The 16,248-nt window shown below is 43.4% G+C and overlaps 1 protein-coding gene across 5 annotated transcripts in view; it reads left to right on the top strand.

The window, feature by feature from the left end:
* kif1aa (kinesin family member 1Aa) overlaps nucleotides 1–16,248 on the top strand; it is a 55,283-nt gene that overhangs the window by 8,590 nt on the left and 30,445 nt on the right. For all 5 annotated transcript variants that reach the window (XM_061824618.1, XM_061824621.1, XM_061824620.1 and 2 more), the window contains exons 3-18: nucleotides 4,703–4,776; nucleotides 4,861–5,043; nucleotides 6,506–6,571; nucleotides 6,696–6,874; nucleotides 7,922–8,033; nucleotides 8,745–8,822; nucleotides 8,920–8,985; nucleotides 10,062–10,079; nucleotides 10,168–10,246; nucleotides 10,327–10,405; nucleotides 10,956–11,098; nucleotides 13,333–13,466; nucleotides 14,771–14,850; nucleotides 14,964–15,039; nucleotides 15,462–15,541; nucleotides 16,133–16,239. In XM_061824618.1, the coding sequence (XP_061680602.1) occupies nucleotides 4,703–4,776; nucleotides 4,861–5,043; nucleotides 6,506–6,571; nucleotides 6,696–6,874; nucleotides 7,922–8,033; nucleotides 8,745–8,822; nucleotides 8,920–8,985; nucleotides 10,062–10,079; nucleotides 10,168–10,246; nucleotides 10,327–10,405; nucleotides 10,956–11,098; nucleotides 13,333–13,466; nucleotides 14,771–14,850; nucleotides 14,964–15,039; nucleotides 15,462–15,541; nucleotides 16,133–16,239 (1,554 nt within the window). The remainder of the gene's footprint in view (nucleotides 1–4,702; nucleotides 4,777–4,860; nucleotides 5,044–6,505; nucleotides 6,572–6,695; nucleotides 6,875–7,921; nucleotides 8,034–8,744; nucleotides 8,823–8,919; nucleotides 8,986–10,061; nucleotides 10,080–10,167; nucleotides 10,247–10,326; nucleotides 10,406–10,955; nucleotides 11,099–13,332; nucleotides 13,467–14,770; nucleotides 14,851–14,963; nucleotides 15,040–15,461; nucleotides 15,542–16,132; nucleotides 16,240–16,248) is intronic.

The following is a 16,248-nucleotide window of genomic DNA, read 5'->3' as shown; positions in this document are numbered from 1 at the left end:
TTCCAGTTCTGGTAACATGAAGGATTTTTAATTGGACTTGGGAAGCCCAAAAAGTCCAAGTTCAAAGGAAAGACATAGAACACCAAGAAACCTTGCATATTACCTAGGGCCCGATTTCCGCGACATGTTAACTTTTCCCAAAATACGCTGTGAAGCACTATCGTCATAACACAGCAAAAAACTAAGCATTTTTTGTCATAAAAACATGAAATTTGAAGTCAATCAGTTAGCTATATTTTTGGCAATATGGACTCGCAATGGGAAAATACATGCGAAACGCATTGCTCATTTGTTGTCTCTGCGACGTCCAATTTCAGACAGAAAATTTAAAATTTAAACTTGTTTCCTGGCATTTGAAATTCAAATTCAATTTGCAGGGTTCTGTATTATGAAATTCATCAAATATTTCACAGAGAATGTGTTTTCTTTGTTATCCACTGATGAAGTCTGGTAAAATGTTGCTTTTTCGCTAAAAATCGTCGGCCTATACCAGTGAAGCAGAGATTGAACAGTGAACAACAACAACCGTAAACAAAACTTTGTTCAAGCGAATTAAGCTCTTCTGAAAATAAAAAATAAAATAAAAAAAAAACCTTTACAAACAAACTTTAACAGTGTCAAAGTAAATCTTTCTAACTTAGCTGTGGAATGTTTTCTCACAGCCATGAAACTGGCGATTAACGGTTGTTTTGGGAGTATCAAGATGGCGGATGGCGACTTTAATTTTGGTGGCCAATGAGCCATCCAGTCAGTGAGTAATACGGTAGCGCAGCGCTAGCAGGGCCGGACCGATAAAAGTCACTTCCTCGGCACATATATTCCACCGGTCTCACTCTTACCTTTTCCGCTCGAGTGCCCCCTCGCGGACGTTAGGAAAAAAAAAAAAAGCACAAATTAGCCGCATCACCGCCTAAACCGCAGGGTCGAAAGCGTGTGAAAAAAAGTTGCGGCTTATGGGGCGGAAATTCCGGTATTCTTTCCAGTCTAATTTTTTTGGGGGTGATTCCTGAGATTGTTCTCTTGTAGAAGTCCTTTCCCCCCCCCCCCATTGTCATCAGTCCACAATCTTGTGTGCAACCATTTTTATGTTAACGTACATCTGTTATTTTCCCCGCCTTGTCTGTATCGTTTCTCTGTATTTCTCCATCATGGTCCTTTTTATTCCAACTTGTCTGTGTTGTGTGCATCTACGTTTTAAGTTTTAGCGGCGCTACATGACTTATTAAATACCCCTAGACTGTCTCTTTCATTTTCTCAAAACGCATCCATCGCAGTTACTTCCACAATTTGTGTTCGACACGGTCTGGTTTTAAAGCCGAGTTTCACCTCATACTTAATACCTAATATTATTACATTACGTTGCAATGCAGCTCGTTGCCCACTCAGACAGTGTCAAGTGGAAGTGTCGTGTTTTTGTGTGTGCGTCTGTGGCGTGAGGATGTGAGCGAGTTCATTCTTTCTGCTGTGTGGACGAGTGACGGCGGCGGCGGGGGCAAATAAACGTCTCCTTGTCTTCTTGTCGTCTTTGTTTCCATGCCGGTTGTTGACAGGCTGCTTCCCACATGGAGGGAGAATGGCAGACATCTTTTTTTTTTTTTTTTTTTTAATAAGGGTAGGATTGTGGGGGTGTGATGACTTTCCTTCTTCACTTTCTCCCACGCTAATATGAATTAAGATGCAAGGCACACTGAGCCTGTTGTTGGAGAGCCCTCGGATTTGCCAAGACTTAGCTGAAAGCAAGCATTCCCAAATTCAACACCGCTGAAAGCAAAATGGCAGACTTCCTGTGTCTTTTCAGGCATGGCTTCTGGATCTATTTTTTTAAATATTTTTTTGGGGGGGTTAGGGAGTGTCTACTAAAGGTTTCTACCAAATTTCATGTTGCTAAGTGAAAATGGTTTGCTCGGGCCCCGTTTCCAAAATTATGGAGCCATTGGAGTTTCCTGCTTGGGAAGATTCTGATTCAATTGGAATTTCTTGGCAAAATATCAAACATTGCCACACACAATAATTAAGTGCAAATGATTCACAATTTAGCATTGCCTGTCCGTCAATTTTACGCCGATAAAATTGTGTGTGGCTGCATGGTGGAGCAGCTGGTAAAGTGTTGGCCTCACAGTTCTGAGGTCCCGGGTCAATCCCGGACCCACCTGTGTAGAGTTTGCGTGTTCTCCCCGTGCCTGCGTGGGTTTTCTCCGGCCACACCGGTTTCCTCGCACATCCCAAAAACATGCAACATTCATTGGACACTAAATTGCCCGTAGGTGTGATTGTGAATGCGGCTGTTTGTCTCTATGTGCCCTGCGATTGCCTGGCAACCAGTTCGGGGTGTACCCCGCCCGCCTCCTGCCCGTTGACAGCTGGGAATGGGTCCAGCGCTCCCCGCGGCCCTTGTGAGGATAAGCGGCTAAGAAAATGGGTGGATGGATAAAAATTTGGTATCTTTTGAACAAAATTTGCAGGACAAGAATGTTTATGAAGGACCCCTGGAAATGGCCCAAATGCCAAATTGACACCAAAATGGCAGACTTCCTGTCATTTTGGGTGTGGCCTCTTGAGACTTGTTTTTGTGGGTCTAATTGAGATCTGTACCAGATTTCAGGCTGCGAAGTCCAACTTGGTTTTGGGGAAAGACCTTTCAAAATGGTGTAGTCGTCCGAGTTCACCGTTTTATTAGGAACTCTCAAATGTTGCCGCCAAGGCTTGCCCATATTCAATATTGAAAACTCAAAGATTTTATTCAGCGTCACCAATCTGTCTAGTTTACATAATTCAGCTTTGGTGACTAATGGAAAAGATCGATAGGACAAGTACGTTGAACATTGAACCAAAATGGCAGACTTCCTGTTTTATCTTCGGGCACGGCATCATGAGGCTTTTTTTGTGGGTCTATTCATGATGGAGGTGTTGATGAAATTTCATATTGCCAAGTGAAAGTGGCTCCAAGGGTTGAATTTCAAAAATTGAGTGTCATTAGGTTTATCAACGCAGAGCCTTTACAGTACATCTTGCATTGAATGTCCCGATTATTACTTTTTTTTTTTTTTTTTTAAACTTAATGTCGCGGCTTGCGAGCGAGCCTCGCGCGGCTGCTGCCACGTCGGCACTCCCTTGATGAAAAGAAATGCGCGTGGTACACGGAGGGACGTGCTCAGCGTGCTAATAGCGCCGCTTAGAGTGGCGTCACCGGCAGAGCAGAGCGAGGGGCGCTGACGTCGGCCCGTGAACTCATTTGAACATCCGCTGCACCGGGTCGTGTCCTGAACGGTTGATGAGCTTTTCCTCTTTCTGCCCGATCGACCAGATGCTCATCATCAAAAGTGAGAGGCGCGTCGTCGGTTTTACGGGATGCTTTCCACGTGTCCTTTTTCAAGACCCACTGATACAATGGCCAAGAAATGTACGTACAGTACAGTAAAGCCTCGGTTCTCCAACGTCCCCGTTTTCGAACGAATCGGTTTTCCGACAAAAATTTTGAGATTTTTTTTTTTCTTTTGCTTCTGTTTTCAAACGAAAATTGGTACTCAAACGGCCCCCGTATTGCGCGCGGCTAGACCAACCGAGCCAGCCTCTCTCCGTGTCCCGGTAGTGACTATTGTTTTTATTATCATCGAGGACTGCCGTATTAACCCCCAATCCAAAGAAGGCAAGTTGCTTTTTCAAAATTATTCTGCGCTTTTGTTAATAAAAAAAAAAAGTTCACAAGGCTGGGGCCGAGTCGCTACAGATACGGCAATGCGCTCCCAGCTGAGCGTACTCTACTACTAAAGCATACATTGTAAGCAAAAAATAAATATATTTCTAATTTTTTTTTATTATATAAAGTATTTAAACTATACATGTATTTCTACGATACAGTTTATCATCAGGAAAAGCTAAAAAAAAAAGCTTTAAAAAGCCCATTTTTTTTTTTAGTCTTGGAACGCATTATTTCTTTTTCCATTCACTATAATGGGAAACATCGATTTTGTTTTTCGAACAAATCACTTGTCGAACCGTTTCCTAGAAGGGATTGTGTTCGAGAACCGAGGCATCACTGTATTAAGTTAGGGCGGCACAGTGGATCAGCTGTAGAGCCTTGGCCTCGCAATTCTGAAGAACCGGGGTTCAAATCCCGGTCCCGCCTTTGTGGAGTTTGCATGTCCTCCCCGTCCCCGCGTGGGTTTTGTCCGGGCACTCCGGTTTCCCCCCCACATCCCAAAAACATGGATTCATTGAAGACTCTGAATTGTCCCAAGGTGTGATTGTGAGTGCGACTGTCGTCTGTCTCCGTTTGCCCTGCGATTGGCTGGCGACCCGTTCAGGGTGTACCCCGCTTCCTGCCCGTTGACAGCCGGGATTGGCTCCAGCACTCCCGCCACCCTCGTGAGGATAAACATGTCAGAAAATGGTTGTATGGATTAACATCATAATTTTACAATAGGTTTATTCCTGTTTTTTTTTTTTGCTTTTCTCTATGGGATTTCATAATTTTTCTCGGCAGCACGACTTGCTGGTTCTGCTCCAGCTTGCGTGGGCTTTTCTCTTTTTACTGCGTCTTGCTCCCACATTCCCCAGAGCACGTCAACTTTATGGGTAACTCTAAATTGTCCATAGGTTTGAGTTATTGGTTGTCTCGCCCAAAGTCAGCTGGAATGGGATGGCTTTATATAAAATGGATTTTTATTGAGCCCAATCCTGTTGCTGTCCTTCTGTCTTCCAGCCATCATCAACCCCAAGCAGGCTAAAGACAACAAGAGTTTCAACTTTGATTACTCTTACTGGTCGCACACCTCGGTAAAAACCACACACACGTGCACACGCCTTGGTGCCGCTGCGCGGCGTTCATATTCGCACGCTCGCTTTTGTCGCCACCAACAGCCGGCGGACGTGAACTACGCGTCTCAGATGCTCGTCTACAAGGACATCGGCGAGGAAATGCTGCTGCACGCCTTCGAGGGTTACAACGTCTGCATCTTTGCGTACGGACAGACGGGCGCCGGGAAGTCCTACACCATGATGGGCAAGCAGGATGTCAAAGACCAGCAGGGCATCATCCCGCTGGTACGGACGTATGGTGATGACTCATCCACGGACCTTTTCACCATGTCAAATTGTAGTTACGGTTTCCGTCAGAGGGCCGTTATGACTGAAACCATGAAAATCCTTAATCGACCCCTTCATATTTACACATTAAATTTAGCGACTAGTTTTGGAATCACAAATCAAGGGTAACGGGTTTTTCAACTATTTTTCAAAAATGCTTGCAATATCTCATTGTCATCATTTATGATATGATAATTTGAAATTTTGGTCCAGATTTGAACAAAAATCATGGAAGTTGATACATGTGATTTGCCTTCGGGGGCCACATAAAATCATGTGAGAGGCCGCATTTGGCCCACGGGCCTTGAGTTTGACACCTGTGCACTAAAGCTTGAGTAGGAAAAAAAATGCTTCCATGTCATTTGAGCAAAAAGCATAAATGGCTTGAATGATGATTTTTGTTGGGCGGCACGGTGGAGCAGCTGCCTCACAGTTGTGAGATCCTCGGTTCAATCTCGGACCCGCCTGTGTGGAGTTTGCTTTTTCTCCCCGTGCCTGCGTGGCTTTTCTCCGGGCACTCCGGTTTCCTCCCACGTCTCAAAAACATCCAACATTAATTGGACACTCTAAATTGTCCCTAAGTGTGATTGTGGCTGTTTGTCTTGATGTGCCCTGCGATTGGCTGGCAACCAGTCCAGGGTGTACCAAGCCTCCTACCCGTTGACAGCTGGGATAGGCTCCAGCACTCCCCGTGGCCCTCGTGAGGATAAGCAGCAAAGAAAATGGATGGTTGGATGATTTTGTTTAGCCTTCTTCACTGCGGCTGTTATTTGAATTTGTGGCGTGTTCGTCGAAAAGATGACGTTCTATGATATAAAGCAGGGGTGTCAAACTCATTTTTCACACGGGCCACATTGTTGTTCCGGTTTACCTCAGAGGGCCGTTATGACTGTGGAACAAAAATATTTTCGTCATCTCATCATATTTACATCATGAATTTGTGAACTAGTTTTGGAATCAGAAATCAAGGGTAATGTGTTTTTCAACTCTTCACGTTTGGTAACACAATAATGCTTGCAATATCTAAACTTCATCATTTATGATGTATGACCATTTTAAATTTTGGTAAAGATTTTTACAAGAATCGTGGAAATTGACACTCTAGATGTGTCTTTGCGGGCCACACAAAATCATGTGGCGGGCCAGATCTGGCCCCCGGGCCTCTTGTTTGACACCTGTGATATAAAGCGTGTGGAAAGGAGAGGTTAAGTTAAATCAACACAGATATGAGGAAGATTCAGAAATACAGTACTGTAGTTAAAGACGCTGTAAAGTGAATTCTGAGCTCTGTTTTTAAGAACTTATAAATGCCATATGTGCCTTATACAGATCAATAAGCTTTCTGGCATCTGGAAGAAACCCGTAACCCACGAATATGATTGGAACAAAATCCAAATGAATGTCGTTTTTGTGCTTGCAGCTATGTGAGGACCTCTTCACCAAAATCAATGACAACACAGACAACAGCATGTCTTACTCTGTGGAGGTAAGACGCCACATTTTGCCCCTTTTCCCCCCCTCCAACTCGGCTTAGCGTTACCTCGTGACAATCACTCGTCTGTCTGCTGGCGGGCTTTGTGCGTCACGAGTGACTTGCCGCCTCTTGGCAGGTGAGCTACATGGAGATCTACTGCGAGCGCGTGCGCGACCTCCTCAACCCCAAGAACAAAGGCAACCTGCGGGTGCGCGAACATCCTCTGATGGGTCCCTACGTGGAGGACCTGTCTAAGTTGGCGGTCACCTCCTACAACGACATACAGGACCTGATGGACTCTGGGAACAAGGCCAGGTGATGCAGCCCACCCCCCTTCCCCCACCCACACCTCAACTACACTCCTAGCTTGATTTAAGAGTGCTCCAACTTATGAGTTTTTTGAGTTACGAGGCATCAATTTCATTTTTTCTTTTGCTTTGTGTTACAAGCAAAATGAAAACCGTTGTCAAAACTCATGGCTAAAAGATGACAAAAAGGCTAACAGGTCATTTCTTGATTTCAAGTAGTAGGCCACGCCGCTTTACCGGATGTCCCTGAACATGTCACACCCATTAAAGGCACACATACAACATTAGAGTTGCTGTCAATGTGACTCAGATTGTCCCAATGGATATTAATTACCGTAATTCCCGGCCTACAGAGCGCACTTAGTTATAAGCCTCACCCAGTACATTTGTAAAGGAAATACCATTTGGTACATACACATGCCGCAGTTGTGTAAAAGCCGCTAGTGCCCACATTGCAACACAAAATATTAACAAAGACAGACGGTACACTGCGAGTTTTACTCTAGCACCGCTGCGCTAACGCTAGCGCCCCGCTAACAGGGCCGGTTAAAAAAAAAAAAAAAACCCACACTGGTAAAAATCACTGAAACACGGCAGTAACTCGCTAGCGTAGCGCTAAGAGGGCCGGTAAAAAAAAACCAAAAACATACCGGTAAAAATTACTTCCTGGGCACATATATTCCGCTCGAGTGCCCCATTACGGCCATTAGAAAAAAATGCACAAATTAGCCGCATCACTGCATAAACCGCAGGGTTTAAAGCGTGTGAAAAAAAGTTGCGTCTTATAGCCTAGAAGTTACGGTACATTTAATTAACCCGTTTATTTATTTACATTTTCTGGAATTGTGCTTGATTGTCTTTTTGTGCAATACATTCCCATTATTCTATTCATGTAACTATCATTTTAGCATTTCGATTTCAATGGGGAATATTGATTTGATTGATTTGATGTACGTAGATGTAAATATAGTTTAGTCACGGCAGAGATTAAATTTATATGTCAAGGTATCGCATTTTGCCACAGAACTCAAGTGAACTGTCTTTCTCCCGGCAGGACGGTGGCTGCTACCAACATGAACGAGACCAGCAGTCGCTCACACGCCGTTTTCAACATCATCTTTACGCAGAAACGCCACGACGCTGACACAGACAATACCTCTGAGAAGGTAACACACACACACAGACACACCATTGTGGAGTGCATCACACACACCAGATTATGCTGGGACGATAGTGGGCGTTATTCAATTACTACTCGTTACGACATGCAGTAGCTGTGTGATGCCTAGTAGGATGATTAAGAAAAAAAAATGATTCTGAAGGTTTGATGTCCGCTGTTCATGTATTTATGAATTAAATACATCTGATGTCCGCGGGCTAAACACGGTATTGGTACTTTACTGGATCGGTGTACCCGTCGCACATTTAAAAAACTCCTCGTCATGCGCTTGTTTGTGTGTCACTACGTAACATCAAAAGCGGGTTATTGAACACCCTTTAAAAGCAGCGCAAAGACTCCCAGATAGCGACATCATATATGAGGAATTACGACTCAGCGACCTGTGTGAGATTGGAGCGGTGAACGTTAGCACTATGCAATTATTAATTTGAGAATGAGCTGGTTTAAAAAAAAAAAAAAAAAAATCGTTTCATGTTGCTCAGTCCACTGATAGAGAGAACACAATTTCCACCTATCATTAAGAAAGATGGCAGACCGGGCGGAGCAAATACATCCATTTAGTTCCCTGGCACATCAACATAGACACACAATACTGTGGAGTGATCACCTCACAATCAATGTGATAATATAAAAAAAAAAAAAAAAAAAAAACGTGTTCATATTTTATGGACTGGAGTTTACCCGGGTGCGGTTTCAGGTGAGTAAAATCAGTTTGGTGGATTTGGCGGGCAGCGAGAGAGCCGATTCCACCGGAGCCAAAGGGACCAGACTGAAGGTAGGACAGTTTTTTTTTCCCCCTCCAGTTTCAGATCTCAAAGGGAACCACCACTAACCCTAACCCTAACCCTAACCTTCTTGGTGTTGGGCTACAGGAAGGAGCCAACATCAACAAATCTCTAACCACGCTGGGAAAAGTCATCTCCGCTTTGGCAGAAGTGGTGAGAATTATTCCAGAAGCCTTCTCAATGTACAAATACAACCAGAACCAAAACTAGTACAAGAACCAATAAGCAGTGCAATAGTCAGAATTATAGCAAGAAAGAGAACTAGATCGAGGACCACAACCACAACACAACCAGGACAAGAAGCAGAACCACAACAAGAATTATCACAAGGACTACAACAAGAAGCAGGACTAGAACTAGATCCAGAAATAGTTTCTGAACCAGTACAAGAAGCAGAACTGAAAAAGTATGAGTTACAATTTAAATCAAAATTGGAACCATAAGGAGAATTAGACCCTGAACCAACAGAAAACCTGACCCAGACAATGAATAATAACTACAAGTACCTGGAGGAGCAGTTCCATTCCAGGAACACAACAAGAACTAGAATTAAGAACAACGAAGAAAACGCAGAATGAGAAGAAACAGAAAACAGACCAATACCATGTGAAAAAACGAACCAAAACTATCACCAGAGCCCCCCCCCCCAAAAAAAAAAAAAGGAACTAGATTCAGAACCAAGATTATAACAAAACTAGAAAAAGAACAAGAACCAGAACTACAAGAATCAAAACCAAAAAAAATTACTCAAAGCAGTACTAGTATAATTATAACAGGAATATAAGAATCATAACCAGGAACACCCTCGTAACAGAACGAGATTAAGAACCACAGCTGGAACTAGTACGAAGTGTAGAATTAAAACCAAAACAAGAATCATTACAAGAACTAGAACAACACTTCAAACCGGTTCAGGGTGTACACCATCTTTGGTCCGAAGACAGCTGGCATACGCTCCTGAACCCAGGAGAGGATAAGCGGTTCAGAAAGTGGAAACAACACTTCAACAAGAACCACAGCTATTACCAAAAATTCTAAAAAGAACTAGAACCAGTACCAGCATGATAACAAAACTGGAACAAGAAGTAGAACCAGAATAACACCTAGGACCAAAATTAGACCTTGAGCTAAAAAATTGGACAAGATAAGAACCAGAAGCAGAACTGGAACAATTAACTTTTATTGACGTGTATTAAACTTGTTCATATTTATGCTGTTCTTGATTTTAGGACTCTGGACCAAACAAGGTATGCCTACAACATGATGTTCTGATGATGTTCAAAATCGTATAAGCTGCATGGTGGAGTTAATAACCGAGCCTTGACTAACGTGCAGAACAAAAAGAAGAAGAAAGTGGAAAGTTTCATTCCTTATCGAGATTCAGTGCTGACTTGGCTGCTCCGAGAAAATCTCGGTAGGGGATCGGCTTACTCCTCGCGAACATCCCATCTCGTTAAAAGTCTGCTTATGCTGTGCCTTTCCGCTTCGCATCAGGCGGCAACTCTCGCACTGCCATGGTGGCTGCGCTCAGCCCGGCTGACATCAACTACGACGAGACCCTCAGCACGCTCAGGTAAAAGCGGACGTCTTTCATAATCACACCTAGGGGCAATTCAGAGTCTCCGTTTAATGCATGTTGTTGGGATGTGGGAGGAAACCGGAATGCCCGGAAAGAACATGAAGAGAACGTGCAAACTTCACACAGGCGGGTCTGGGATTGAACCCGGGACCTCAGAACTGTGAGGCCATCGCTTACCCACCGCACCGCCTAGATTAAAAACAGTGACACCAAAATCAACTCAATGTACCACTGGACCTGCCAAGTGGTGGAACCAGTGGCCATTACAGCACAACCTGGTGGAAGCAGTCTGCATTACAGACAACCTCCAATGAACGCAGTCATAATTTTGATATGATTTGGGCAATTCTGTACCAATCATTGGGCGGTCCAGGTTGTATTTGTCAATGGGGCGGATGTGGCCCACTGGCTGTAGTTTTCCCCCACACCTGCCCTAGAACATAACACTTGGGTAATTCTTTGTAAAATGAAATTCACAAAAAGAGACAATGAAAATTCCATTCTCACGTAAACAACTTGTGCTAACGTGTGTTCACGGCGACAGGTACGCTGACCGCGCGAAGCAGATCCGCTGCAACGCCGTCATCAACGAGGACCCCAACAACCGGCTGGTGCGCGAGCTGAAGGAGGAGGTGTCGCGTCTCAAAGACCTGCTCTTCGCTCAGGGCCTGGGGGACATCATCGAGAGTAAGCACACACTTTTTGGGGCTTAAAAAAAAACACAACAAAAACGTAGGTTTACAGCTTAAAAGTGCATTTGAAGTAAAACGAAGATTGCTAAAATGTTAACATTAGTAACAAGCATCGCTAACAATGGTAATTAAGTGGATGTAAGGGAGTATTTTTTTTTTTAAATAAAATAATCAGAAAAAGAAGATCCAGAGCAGGAACCAGAAGTTGGCAATTTTTAGCACCAAATATGGTGCCTGACAATGTGAATTAAGACAGCACAAGATGTAAAGAGATGTAGTGGCCCACGTTGAGGCCTTCGGGAAAGTGGATCTGCGTCAGGACCTGGCCCGGTCGGTCGAAGCAGAGTCCTCCACAGCAATGCCTCAGGGGAAGTGTTCTACCTCAGATTTTGTCCCCGGTTTATTCTGTGCAGGATCCATACAGCAACCCCCTCTGATTTGGTCATAGCCACCTGGTCCACTCCCGAAGCAGGAAAGTCGGGAGTGGCGACAATAAAACAGCCCGATGTGTACTTTAGCTAAATACCAAAGTGTTCAAATATGTCTGCAGTCGAGATTATTACATTTCTAGAGATTTTAGGAGCTCTAATATCTGCGGGAAGGGCATTCCAGCGTATTGCACTCCATATAGAAAATCATTATTGTTGATGAACCATTACCTAGTAGTGGTTTAATGTACTGCAGAACGATGCTAGTGGGAATAAAACAATGGTGGTGTTGATTTAGCTGGAGAAGACTTTCATGGTGTTTTGAATCCCTTCTCTTATTCCGTCTCCCTCTGTGTCTCTCTTCAAGCATTTCGAGGCTCTGCTGCCGAGATCGAGGGTTTGAAATGTGTGTTGTTGTCGGTTTTCTTGCGCTTCTGCCAGCTTTGCATCGCATCCGAACGTCATCTTTATTTGTGCTTTCCGCAACGTCCGATGACACGCGCGCACACACTTTGTGTATGATATCATAGTGGAGCAGAGGACAATGCGTATGATCTTGCGGCTGTGAGACCTTTCTGTGCTTCGGACAAAAGAAAGTACTGTACAGTGAGTTGTGATTTGACGTTCATGTGACCAAATTTAGGATTTTTTTTTTTTTTTTCAAGATATGAGGTGGGTTTTTTTCTCATCTCTTTAAAAAAAAAAAGCCTTCAAGCTGCTCATTGCCACATCCAGTTGAAATTTACTGTCAAATTAATTATGTAATCACTGTCCAGTATATTTGTAGAACATTATTAAAGCTCTATTTTTGTAAATAATAAACACAAAAAGCTTTTTTTGGCAGAAGATGAAAGATTTTGATTCATTACACTGGAGAAAAATGATTTGATTCCCATTTGGAACGTGGTCATTTAAACAAATTAAACATCTCAATCCACCACTCTATACGACCAAAAATGTATTTTTCAATTTATTGATATTATTTTTAGTGTGGCAATTTACACTTGTTAATAATTAAACTGAGCTTTTCAACACATCTAGTGAGATTCGGGGTCTTTAATTACTCGAACAAGTCAAGGAAAATAATCACAAATACAGCAAAAACCTATCAAATCAGCTTTTACGGGTTGTAGTTGGTAAATTTTTTAAATTGTTTTTATCAAATCAATTTTTTTGGTTTTATTTTTATTTCAACACAATTTTGTTGTATTTCCACATTTTTAGCCTTTATAATATTATTGAGATTTTTTTTTCCATTTTTTTCATTTTTTTCCATTGTTAAATTCATTTTTTCCCCATTGTAAACTGTTTTTAGCTTTTATCAATGTGATTCGAAGACCCTAACCCCCCAATTCAAGTTTTTTTTTTTTTTAAATTCTACATAGGTAATTTTCATTATATTATTAGTATTATAATAAATACATTTCTAAGGTGTCCACCGCCAACAGCACAGCTAGAAATGCTGACTTAAGCAAACGATAACAATTACAGCAAAAACTGCAGCTCGTCAGCATTGAAATGGGACGTTTACGAGTTCACTGCAGTGTTAATTAGCCGCCCAAATGACCTCGCTGCTGTATTTCATTTGCGTCGAGCGTAATCCTCGCTTATCTGGAACAGCGTAGGCCTGTGCGCAAATCGCATCCTGCAGCTTGTTTATTTTTAGCTTGATGGCAGCATTGTTCCATCTTTTTTTTTTTTCCTCGTCGCTTATTGGCTTGCTTGTCGCACGGCGAGAGCAATAACGACAACAATGTCAATGAGAGATGTGCTCTTTTTCTCTCCGCCTCTCACGCCCCAGTGACCAACGCCATGACGGGCATGAGTCCTTCCCCGTCGCTGTCAGCCTTGTCCAGCCGCGCCGGCTCCATCGCCAGCCTGCATGACCGCATCATGTTCAGCCCGGCCAACGAGGAGGCCATCGAGCGCCTGAAGGTGAGGGTGATGGTGAAATTGAAAACAGCGAACCCTGAATTGGAAAGTCAGCCTCTGAAGCAAGTTTCCCTTACAATTATGAACCTTGGGAGGCATCATGAATTGACCCACAAAAACGTTTCAAGAACCCGTGCTTGAAAAGACACGCGACCTCCGCAATTGTGAAAATTGACACAAGAAATGTTGACATTTGGGTTTAAAGCAGCCATTTTTAGGTAATTTCCAGGGTTACCTACCAAATTTGAAACTTTGCAGACTAGACAAACTGGGAATATTATATGACAAAGATCTCGAGTTTTTGACATTGTGTCTTGACGGAGAATGGTGAGTTTGATGATTTGCCCAAAACTCCAAACTCCAATAAATCCTCATTTGTGAAAATGCAGCCCTTGTCTATCCCAAGTTGACCCACAAAATAGTTCCGAGAAGCCATGCTTGAAATGCCAAAGCAACTCTTCCTTTTTGGTATGAAGTGGCCACTTTAGGGTCATTTCCATGCGTTCTCAATGACAAACTTGGCCTTGAGATTTTGTCTGATTGCCAAATTTGATACATATTTTGTAGACAAATGGACGGATGACTCTAAATTGTGAATAGCGTAATTCCCGGCCTAACCCTAACCCGCACCTGATTACAAGCCTCCCGGAGTACATTTGTAAACGAAATACCATTTGGTACATACATAAGCCGGAGCTGTGTAAAAGCCGCAAGTGCCCACATTGAAACATGAGATATTTACAAAGAAAGATGGTACACAAAAAGAGCTTAATCCTCGTGTTTCCACTAAAGCTAGAGCTAACGCTAGCCCCACGCTTGCGCTAACAGCGCCGGTTAAAATATAACTTACCGGTAAATATCACTGAGTCACGCTAATAACACAGCAGCAACATGCTAGCACAGCGCTAACAGGTCCGGTAAAAGTCACTTCCTCGGCACATATATTTCACCGGTCTCATTTACCATTTCCACTCGAGTGCCCCCTTGCGGCCACTAGAAAAAATGCACAAATGAGCCGCATCACCGCATAAACCGCAGGGTTGAAAGTGTGTGGAAAAAAGTCGCGGCTTGTAGGCTTGAAAATATGGTAAATTGTTCATTATCAAATGCCTTTCCTTTAGCAACATGAAATATGTTTGGTCAATCTATCATAACTACACCCATAAAAAGTCTTAAGAAGCCAAAAGACGCAAGCCATTTTGCTGTGGAGTGGCCATTTTAGGGTCATTTCCAGGGGGTGTCAAAGAAAAATGACTACTGTAATGTAGTAATGCAATAAGTCTGCATTTTTTTTCTGTAAATGTCAGGAAACGGAGAAAATAATTGCAGAGCTCAACGAGACGTGGGAAGAGAAACTTCGCCGGACTGAAGCCATACGAATGGAAAGGTGGGCTTCAACTTCGCGCCCCTGCCCAAGACTCACTCGTCATATCAGTGTCTTGATATGTAGCGATTAGCATTTTGCCACTCACTAACTGGAGTGGGCCCTTTTATCCACAGAGAGGCCCTGCTGGCAGAAATGGGCGTGGCCATGCGCGAGGATGGCGGCACGGTCGGCGTCTTCTCCCCCAAGAAGGTAATCAGACCTGCAACGAGTCAAACTGCTCAAAGCAGTTTGAAGCATTTGAAGACTAAACCGCCTCTTTATCCGCCCCCTCAGCTGTCAGACAGCTGCAGAAAGCCCCAGGCTGTGTTTATTGACACTGTCGGGCTGTTTTCCCCTAATGAGGTTTGGAGCTAGGAAGTGTGCGGGTGCTTTTTGACTCTCTGACCTTCATTAAGTTTTATCTCAGGAGCTGCCGAAGCGGCCCGACGGGTTTGAAGACAAGCCAGAGCTTGCTGTCTGCATGGGTTTTTTTTTTTCTGCCCGAGATTGCTTTGTGTGGGCGCTGTGATATGCAGTGTTTGCATAATGTTCATAATTCATCAAGGGATCGTAAAGATACAGAAATTGACTTGCACAGACGACTCATCTTATTGTTTTACGCTCCTGCTCAGACGCCTCATCTGGTGAACCTGAACGAGGACCCTCTCATGTCCGAGTGCTTGCTCTACTACATCAAGGATGGAATAACCAGGTCAGATGCTACCGGGCTTATTAATAATGAGTCACAATGTCGAAAGACATTAAATCACCAGTTATCATATCCTATTTAGCAGCTTTTTCCATTGCAAAAGTTCATTTGGTAACTCGGATCAAGTCACCAAGCAAGGAGTTACCAACTAACTAACTAACCAGGTGACAGAGCCACCAACCCATCTACTGACAGACCAACTGATTAAGTGTTTGACTGACTAACCTAATGACAAACCATCGAAGTACCTGGCTGACTATGTAACTAGGTAAGGCAACTAACTAATGTGACTACCAACTAACCAAGTAACATACTATCACATCAACCCAAAAACTGATCAACTGTTAGACAGACTAACTAGCTGACTGACTAACTCACTGGTTAACCCGTTGACTGAATAATCAAGGGATCAACCAACCTCTTTTTTGCACATAGCTCAACAATAGCGTATTGTTTGTGTTTTTGTATTACGTCGCTATAATTGAAATTGTTCCAAATTTATATTCGGCCATGTTTGTCTTTGTGTTCTCCATTCCACATGTCTACTTGCGTAATCCTACAAACTAGATAACTAACCAAGATGATGTTTTCCAGGGTGGGACGGGTGGATGCCGCGAGCCGCCAGGACATCGTCCTCAGCGGCCACTTCATCAAGGACGAGCACTGCACTTTCACCAGCGCCACAGGACCCCAGGGAGAAAGTGAGTGGT

This window comes from Syngnathoides biaculeatus, chromosome 7 (assembly GCF_019802595.1).
Source record: "Syngnathoides biaculeatus isolate LvHL_M chromosome 7, ASM1980259v1, whole genome shotgun sequence".
In the NCBI taxonomy this organism is placed as follows: domain Eukaryota; kingdom Metazoa; phylum Chordata; class Actinopteri; order Syngnathiformes; family Syngnathidae; genus Syngnathoides; species Syngnathoides biaculeatus.
This window is presented reverse-complemented; position numbering and strand designations above follow the sequence as displayed.